This window comes from Punctularia strigosozonata, assembly GCF_000264995.1.
Source record: "Punctularia strigosozonata HHB-11173 SS5 unplaced genomic scaffold PUNSTscaffold_8, whole genome shotgun sequence".
NCBI lineage: Eukaryota > Fungi > Basidiomycota > Agaricomycetes > Corticiales > Punctulariaceae > Punctularia > Punctularia strigosozonata.
The window spans coordinates 651643-660620 of NW_006767440.1; the positions used below are offsets into that span (position 1 = coordinate 651643).

The 8978-nt window shown below is 55.7% G+C and overlaps 5 protein-coding genes across 5 annotated transcripts; 2 read left to right on the forward strand and 3 right to left on the reverse strand.

Annotated features, from left to right (window-relative positions):
• Positions 1–76: 76 nt before the first annotated feature.
• PUNSTDRAFT_69472 (Scramblase-domain-containing protein) lies at positions 77–1610 on the reverse strand (the record flags this gene model as incomplete). The annotated part of the gene is made up of 8 exons (XM_007384791.1): positions 77–181; positions 248–375; positions 504–697; positions 753–910; positions 977–1116; positions 1174–1232; positions 1288–1420; positions 1472–1610. The coding sequence occupies 8 exons, from the start codon at positions 1608–1610 to the stop codon at positions 77–79; spliced, it is 1056 nt and encodes a 351-aa protein (XP_007384853.1).
• A 1224-nt stretch (positions 1611–2834) lies between these two features.
• PUNSTDRAFT_144300 (uncharacterized protein) lies at positions 2835–3646 on the forward strand (the record flags this gene model as incomplete). The annotated part of the gene is made up of 3 exons (XM_007384792.1): positions 2835–3098; positions 3163–3330; positions 3395–3646. 3 exons carry the CDS (start codon positions 2835–2837, stop codon positions 3470–3472), a joined length of 510 nt encoding a protein of 169 aa, XP_007384854.1. The 3' UTR covers positions 3473–3646.
• Positions 3647–4173: 527 nt separating this feature from the next.
• Positions 4174–5402, reverse strand: PUNSTDRAFT_135274 (uncharacterized protein; the record flags this gene model as incomplete). The annotated part of the gene is made up of 3 exons (XM_007384793.1): positions 4174–5144; positions 5235–5324; positions 5390–5402. The coding sequence occupies 3 exons, from the start codon at positions 5400–5402 to the stop codon at positions 4174–4176; spliced, it is 1074 nt and encodes a 357-aa protein (XP_007384855.1).
• A 581-nt stretch (positions 5403–5983) lies between these two features.
• PUNSTDRAFT_30427 (uncharacterized protein) lies at positions 5984–6950 on the forward strand (the record flags this gene model as incomplete). Its single annotated transcript, XM_007384794.1, has 3 exons — positions 5984–6526; positions 6575–6730; positions 6792–6950. Coding segments are annotated over 3 exons (858 nt in total), but the record flags the coding sequence as incomplete, so codon positions are not given.
• Positions 6951–7933: 983 nt separating this feature from the next.
• On the reverse strand, positions 7934–8809 carry PUNSTDRAFT_69848 (WD40 repeat-like protein; the record flags this gene model as incomplete). Its single annotated transcript, XM_007384795.1, has 1 exon — positions 7934–8809. One exon carries the CDS (start codon positions 8807–8809, stop codon positions 7934–7936), a length of 876 nt encoding a protein of 291 aa, XP_007384857.1.
• Between the last annotated feature and the right edge of the window lie 169 nt (positions 8810–8978).

Consider the following 8978-nt stretch of genomic DNA (forward strand, 5'->3'; position numbering starts at 1 on the left):
GTTGCAGCGATGTACTCTATTCAAAGAAGGTGAACAGGAACAACGGAAGACCCAAGCCCCTATGGCCCAGAAAGAATCAGTACATGGACGGGGGCGAGAGGCATTCGCTGTGAACGCACCCTTCACCCGAATGTCGGGAAAAGTAATCGAAATCAATGTTGACAGCCGTGGCGAGCACCAGCTATTACAAGAGCCAAGTGAATGGACAAGCCAGACGTGTATCAGAGCGGATAGTCATATGAGCGACAGAAATACATACCGCTCTCTCATCCAACGTAAGCGTCCTGTAAGCTGGGGTCACAGCCGGCTGCGCATAGGCACCAACTTCCTCCTCTGGCTGAGGTCCAAAACGGATGAAGTATTGCCCTGACGTCCCTGCGATAAGTTGTTGCACTGGAACGTTCATGATTCTAGGACGTGCCTGTGTCGGTGAAAATCTGATAGAACGTGGGTTATGACGTGCGCAAATGAAGAAGACCTTCCCCGGTCTCTGTCGGAGAAACTCACCTCGCGTCCGATTCCGCGGAATTTCCGGCTAACGCTTGCAAACTCGTTGCCACTTTCGTCAAGCAAACCGAAGTACCAGGCCCAGAACCCTCCGTCGATGCGGGCGATCTGATAGTAGAGATCAGAAGCCGGGTCTGGTTCCGGTTGCGGCTGAGTCGGAGTGGACAAAATCCGTTTCGCTGAACTTTCCCTGGGATAACCAGAATGAGTTACGTTGGTCATCGAAAAGATTCATCGAGATTCACCTGAGGAAGAGATCGTAACGCCTTCGCCATAAGTGCCAGCGTTGTTGTACCTCGCCGAATGTGTCAAGAATAGGTTCCTCGTCTTCTGTGTAAGCGTTGAAATCCTTCAATCGCTGGACATGCATCCGAGAGTTGATCCATGCAAAAGGTCGTCGAAGCTAAAGGTATATCCACAAAAGGCGATTGTTTAGTACGTACGTTATCATGGAGCCAAGGATGCTTACCCACAGGATAGGAGACCCTTCCAAGTCCATGACCAGCGCTCGGAACGGACGATGCGTCCGGAATAGTTGCCGGGAGAAAGTGGACAATATACCGCGAGGCTCTTCAGCTATATATCCCAGAGGTTCACCCTCTACGTTGGCTAAGGGGAAAATAGATAAGTTTATCTTGTGCGTCATACATATACAATACGACATACAGATTAAATATCGGTTCGCTTGCTCAAACCCCACGAATATGTTGAGCATTTCGATCTGTCTACAGGAAATGGGCATCAAGAAATGCACGACATCATCCATACGTGAGAACTCACCGAGTTACTACGAGCACATCATTGTATAAGAGCAATTTCCTAAGTCCTTCTTCGGGGTTGATGGAAGGGCGTCTCAGGGACTGCTCCCACAGGTCAGACTGTTCAATGGATGGTTTCTCTTCGATTGGAAGCTCTTCAGCCTGAGGGCGGGCGGGGAGCCGTCCAGCTTGTGGTGGAACTCGACCGGGGCTGCGCTGCCTGTAACCGCCGGGACCTTTATCCGTAGGAAATCTTGACAAGGCATACGAGCGACGCAAAACATGTGAAGATGAGAATGCAGATGTTCTTGATATAATCCTGAGAGGCTGAGCGAGTATTGTCATGGATGTCTCTGCATGAACGACCGTAGTAAGATGTCGCGCCTGACAGTGAATACTCCGAGCCCGCGCGTCGGACAGGGCAGCGATGACGCACGAAAGAGAGCGGCTAGGTCACGTGCCTAGTGTATAAGTACGACCTCGCGAGTGGGAATCCTTCCTTCTCGTTAGTCACCTCCATCGACTGAGTCAATGCCTTGTGCTCTGGAGGACCGATGTCCGCTGCTCAGTATATGTGCTACTGGTATAATACTGCTATTGATTTTGCGAGCTATCTATCTGTTCAACTTGCCATTAAAAGCCTCAGCATTCCGAACGTTTTCCGGGTCTGATGGCCCTGTGGATACACCCAGATGCAAATGAGCCATTTAGGCCAATTCACTCTCCATGTGTACGTCTTACACATTACTAATCCTACAATCGCGGTGTAGCCCACGCTGGTCCATTCACCGCGTCCCGTTTGGGACGCATGCCTCGCGCAAAGTCCGCCATCACTTCCTTCGACCTGGTTATTTCCGGCAGCAGCTCCCGAGATGTGGTGCGATGGTTCGCTGCGCCTCTTGTTGTCGGTACAGTGGACCTTCCGGGGGCTATGTGCGACCTGGTCTAAGCCCTAGACGGTCTGTCAGTCCCTGGAGCCCATCAGCTCGGTCCCGACGCGCATGTGCACCCGTGCAATGCAGGCTCTTGTTCCCAATAGTCGCCAGTAAGATGGATGCCACCGGCTCAGGGCCTTGTACTTTGGATGAATACTGGCTGGACTACTGCACCCGGGCTATCGTCATGCATCGTCATGCGTTTGCGAGATGCCACGCTATGCACGGGGCTTAGATCAGCGTCAATGCGCCTACAACAGCGTGCGTATGCAGGACGAAAACGCTTACTCGATTATACAGACCAGCCCGCACGATTAGACAGACCGACGTGCGCTTGGGGCGCGAAACATCCGCGCATCCTCCGGCGTTGGCGCGGGATCATCCGTTCTTCTCGTGGAGGTTACAATGACACCCAACGCGTGTACCGCATCCTAGCTGTCATCATGATGTTGCAGGGAGCTTCGAAGCACCCTGCGGGTGGCAAGGCTGAATGGTCGAGGCCCCTCGGCGGTACTTCCATCGCAAGATTCCGTTAACTCACGTTCCTGATCAGCTGGGAAACTCATAAAAGGCGCAAACGAGGGGCCGTACCGCAGCAGGTCAAATCTCTCGACCTCGCACGACGGCAACTGCAATGATCGCATTCGCCACCCTGCTCGTCGCCTCCACTTCCGCTACCTTCGGCCTGGCGGCCCACGCGCCAGCACGCTCTGCTCTGTCGCCGCTGCACCGTCGCGACCTCACGGAGCAGGTGCCGATCTCTTGCTTCGTCCAGCCTCCGAACGGGGCTGTATGCGATTGTCCCACCGACCTGAACGGGGACAACGGAGTCTTGATCAACGTCTTCCCGGGATATCAGTGCGCCTATGCTGGCGGCGCCTGCACCTGGGGCGACACGGTGGGCGCTCGTTCTTTTCCAAAAGGCTCCGAACACTGATACCCTTCGTTCTTCGTGACGATAGGATGGAGCACTCCAGAATATCTTCCAGACCAACTGCCCGACTGTGGCGCCGTGCCCGTCGACGGGTTGCGAATGCCCTATAGACAACAACAACGATACCGGCGTCTTAATCAACCAGTTCACCGGTTTCCAGTGTGCTTTCGCCGGCGGGGCCTGCACTTGGGATTTCGTGAGGAGCATTCTCCTACGGCTACGACACGATGGGGCGCTGATACAGCAATCTATTTCATCAGGATGGCGTGTTGCAAAACATTCATCAAACCAATTGCCCTACGACGGCAGTCAAGTGCGCTGCGCTCTCAAGAAAGTAGGCCTATGAACTCGGAACGTGCGCTGATCCCCGTAACGGAGTCGGAGGATCACGAGGAAACTTCGGATGTGCCATTACTTCCAGTGCTATACACGGTTGTTATTTCTTATCGCTGATCGGCCTTCTCCTATATCCTCATTCTCGGGATCCTTGCTATGTATAATGATGAACTTGGGGTATACATTGTGATATTGTTCTCAGTAGATAAATCGGATAATTGGCTTTTGGGCGCACGTAAAGATTAGTGAACTGAAGGTGCACATTACCCTTGTATCTAGACGGTAAACTGTCTATGTTGCAGACACGCGCATGGAAGAACCATAGAGTCACCAACGTACAGTTTGATCCAGGGGCAGATAGTTTTCATACGCCATGTCGCCCATATGACCACGGCGTCCTTCCCAAGTGGCCATGGTGCGTACTTAATCCACCTGTGTCCATCATCCGCTTGAGCTCCTACAGCTCCCCCGTCTCCGCCATCACTTGTATGAGGTTCGGGCCCAAGGACGCATGACGCTTGTGCTATTCAACGATGCGCAGGTTCGGGTAGGTGTATCTACGAGACTTATTCGCGGTCCACGATGCCCAGCCGACTCGGTGGACGACAATCGTCAAAGTAAGTTCTATACGCTATGCCCCAGCTGTGCCCACGCCGCGCTACGGAACCTAGCGAAATTACCATATGAAGTCGACGCCGTCCTATCATTCCTGCGGTTCCCATAGCTCCCCCGTCTCCGCCCTCATTTGTATGAATTTTGGGCCTAAGGATATACGAAGCCTGCTTGGTTCGATGATGTGCAGATTGGGAAACGCCTTCATCAGGTACCGGAGGATGTCATACCCTTCCACGGTCCTCATCTCCCAGCCGATTTGATAGTTGATCACCGTCAGCGGAAGGCCGAGATGAGTCTGTGCTTCGACCAGCATGACTAAACCATGGTAATCGGCCGTAAACTGGGCCCTGTAGAACACCAAAGTCTCCAGGTGCGGGAGAGCCAAGCAGTCGTCCGCGAAACGTTCTGTGATCAATGGCTTGATAAGGAAGAGACGGCGCAGGGCAGGCCACCTGGGGCATGCCGTGTGATTGAGCCAGGTACCCCCGGGAGAAGACGGTCTGAGATGCACGAAGTGATTGAAATCATCCAACGAAAACGTATGAAAGGGTGCGTCACAGGTGGCAGCCGTCTCTAAAGACGAAAGGCTTTCGAGGGCGCGAAAGAATGATGATTCCAGGTCGGATTTGCGGGATCCATTGCGTTCGAATAGCCTCTCGAGCGTACCAAATAGCTCCTCGAACGGCATACCACATATTAACGTACGCAGCGTATGCCGTGCTTTGGTAAGCAGCGAGCATAAAGCAACCATCTCTGCTCTGAGCTCCGGCAACATGGAACGTTCGAAGTCGAGGACGGAAACGGAGAGGTTTCGGAGGTGTGACGAAATGTGCCGAGACTCGGAAAGGACGGTGCATCTGCCGCCAGGGAGGGACACGCGTATTGAGGTGTAAAGCAGCGGGGTGACGAGCTGGTGCAGATAACGGGATATCGAGCACAGAGAGCACAGCGCGTGCCGCGTCTCTGAATCTGGGTACGACGAGCCATCATGTAGCTCGCGAACAATCATGGCGATCAGTTCGATGGGAAGCGTCGCTGTTGTGATAGAAGTATCGTCGGCTGCGGGGTAGACAATATCAGTAAGTTGAGAGCCGATGCTATATGTCGGATGCAATCCGTACTCGATGTCATGGCTTTCTAGCAACGTACGAGCTTGATAGACGGCGAGAAACTCGCGAAGAGAGGAGAGCGCAATGAGCAAGAATTTGAGGAAGGGGCTAAGAGAGACGATGCACAGCGCTAGGTTGCGTTCAACGGCTCGTGGTTTCGGGAGCCAAACAAAAGGCATGCATCCTTTTACGTACTGTGCATTGCCATTTTGTTCGCTGTCTGCTGTTCGCCTCTGCACGAGTCTTTGCGTGTAGTTTCATCTTTGTATATTTGTATTTTTATGATTGGCGACGCGTTCCACAGCACGTCTGTGCATGACAATGGATTGTATCCCGAAGCAATCTTGTCAAGCCAAGATCGAAACGAGGGCGAAGGCACAAAGCGAAGGCACGCACACGTTTACGCACCACGTGCGAACAGCGTGACCAGCCAAACAATGCCACACGCGTCCGGATGATGCGGATGACTCTAACATCCAGATTATCGCACTCCCCCCCCCACATCCTTAACCAGCCACCATGATTTCGCGCCCGGTCCAGCGCACGTACGGCTCACGCGCTCACCGTTCATTCCTCGCATCTTCACCGCCGCCCTCCGACTTTGCCTCGTCTTCACCGGCCGCGCCGCCCCTGAAGCGTAAACGACCTCTGCGCGACGGCTCGCTCTCCAATCTACCCGACCCTACACCCTCGCCCTCCCCGCCGAAGAAACGCAAGACTGTTGGCGTTCCCTACGTCTTGCTTCCTAGCCGAGCGTCGACTTTAAGCTCCCCGTCGCTCACTCTCGCACAAGGGCACAAACCCGTCAAAGCGGCCAAATCATCCAAGCCGAAACATGCGTCGCAAAAACAACGACCGGCAGCGCAGAAGCTCACTCAGTTGCACTTTACGCTCGACACCTCCGTCCTGCGCACCTGCCCCCTCTGCGAGCTCTCCTACACCCGCGCCGCGCCGGACGACGAGGCGCTCCACCGCTCGCACTGCGCGCGCGTCCGGCGCGGGATGGAATGGGGTCGGGATGAAGAGCGCGAAGCGCGCGCGACGGAGATTGCCAGCGGCCTCCGGCTTAAGGGCGAACAGTGGCGGCACGTCCGCGGCCGGATCGTGAGCGTGCGGTTGGACGTGGGTGGCAAGACCGGCGCGAAGCTCGGCGCGCTGCTGCAGACGATCAACCTCGCGCTATCCTCGCCGCCGCTCCCGCCAGCAGCGCTCAAGGCGTGCAAGGCTTACCTCTTTCTCGTCCCGACCCCGGCATCCTCCTCGCTGGCTAGCACGCGAAGGGAGAAGATCGCGGGCTGCGTCATCGCTCAGAGGATCGACACCGCGATGCGCGTCGCCACGGAGGCCGAGCTGCCCCCATCGCAGCGCGAGACGGACGAGAACGTGGACCCGACGCCACCATCCGGGGAAGCCCCTGCAGCGCGGCAGGACCTCGTCGCCGTCGACCTTTCGTCGGGGTTGTACGTCCACCCCGAGCCGCTCCCGACCGCGATGGGTATCCCGCGGCTCTTCGTGTCCTCTACTTATCGCCGCTGCGTAAGCCCCGTCATCATTCATCGTGATCGAACGTTGCTCATCATGTCGCTACCTCAAACAGGGTATCGCGATGCAGCTGTTGGATGCCGCCGCCCGGACGTTCATCCACTCGTGCCCCCTCGACCCACGCAAGGGCGAGGTCGCGTTCACGCAACCCACGAGCAGCGGGCGCGCCGTCATGTTACGATGGGGTCAAGGAGCCGTTCGGATATACGACGAAGGCCAGGGTGTCGACACCTCGGCACTTCGTTGATACACTGAACACCTGCTTATTCACAATATTTCGACGTGTATCTTCTCATCATGCTATTATACATGTATCGCTATCGCTACCGGACACGACGATCCCGCAGATGTCCGCGGATCCCCCACCTCCGGGGCGTCAGCCTCGTGCGACGCGGTCCAATACGCCCCTGCACGCCTCGCTCAGGCCCAAATCGGTCTCTTCAACAGGTTGAATTCCTTGCACCACCCTATATGCGCCCCCGACGGCATCCGTTTTTCTGGCGGCTTCGATGCGTCCTTCCCCGGGCTCGAGCGGGTTGTCCGCGCATCACTGTGAGCAGCTTTGCCCGCGCGTTTCCCGTGTTCGACTGTGCGGACGCAGGTCCTGATATTACACGGAATCCTGAAGGGCGTCATTTGAGACCATCTTGCGGGCCGCCCAGAGTCAAGCGTCGAGTGCCTGAGACGCGGGGGGAAGCCCTGGAGGAGGGGTAGGATCGGCTGCTGTTCCCACTTTTGCATACACGCGAGCTTTCCAATATCTCACATAAATGAAAGTGTATAGGTCGTCGTCATGTATGAGGTACATTGATGCGTGCCCGGGAGACGTAATCTCTACGCTCACCTGATGCAGAGCACACCCAGCACAACGAAGAAAAAGTCCGGCGTGCCCTCGTGGTTCCTTGGACATACCAACTAGACACATGGCCCCCGACACCTGAATCAATAGGATCTCAAACAATGCCATCGATTCGCTGGCTGCGACGTATACCGTCCAAGGACGCATTACAGGGCTCTTCGCAGCCGCCGACGAGCCACAGTATTCGTATGATTCTGAAAGGCGAGTACACCTTTACACGAATCTCATCGGCAACCCTAAATGTACATTGTCAGTAGTCGTCGACCTATCAAGATGTTCCGACGGTAATGAGCGCATATACGCACCTCACAAATCCAAGTTGAGCAGGCTGTTTTGTTCTACTCAACTTCTGTATCCCATACCTTCACCAGACCGCCCCAGCCGCCAGAGACAACGTGCTTGCCGTCCGGGGAGTATGCAACGGACAAGACCCAGCCATCATGCGCTTCCAACGGCCCCACCACCGTCTGACCCGTCTGCGCGTCCCATATCCGGATGGTGCCATCGTCGGAGCCGGAGACGATGTACTTGCCATCCGGCGAGAATGCGACGGATAAGACATAGCCGGCGTGCCCTTGCAATGGCTCCAACACCGTCTTTCTCGTCTGCACGTCCCAGATCCGGATTGTATTGTCGGAGGACCCTGAGACGATGCGCGTGCCATCGCGAGAATATGCGACTGATCCAACCCAGCTATCGTGGCCTCGAAGCGGATCCCCGACTGGTTTCCCTGTCCCGGCGTCCCAGAGTCGGATCGTGTGGTCGCCGGATCCAGAGGCGATGCGATCCCCAGCGGGTGAAAATGCGACGCTCGTGACGTCATGACCTCGCAAAGGGTCGCCGATAGCCTGTCCCGTCTGCGCATCCCAAAGTCGGAGTGTACCGTCGCCTGAGCCCGAGACAATGCGTCTGCCGTCGGGTGAGAAGGCGACACTGTTCACACTGCCTGTATGCCCTCGGAGCGGCTCCCCGATCTGCTGCCCCGTCTCCACGTCCCACAGTCGGACGGTTCTGTCATACGAGCCCGAGGCAAGACGCTTTCCGTCTGGGGAAAATGCGACAGAGTTGACGTAGTCCGCGTGCCCCAGTAATGGCATTAGGATTTCCTTTCCGGTCTCCGCGTTCCATATACGGATTCCGTCGAGTGCGTGGCCCGCAGAGGCAATGCGTGCACCATTGGGAGAGAAGGAAACGGAAACAACCGGCCGGAACATGTCACTAGCCCTGATCACTTTCTGCAGTCCTACATAAACCCATTTGAGGAATACAACAAGTGAACATCGCGTAGCGATACTTACTGCCAACGAATATCTTCATTATTCGATCCACAGCCTCGCGAGTTCCTGATTGTTCCTGATCGACACAGGGACAGCAGTTCCTTCA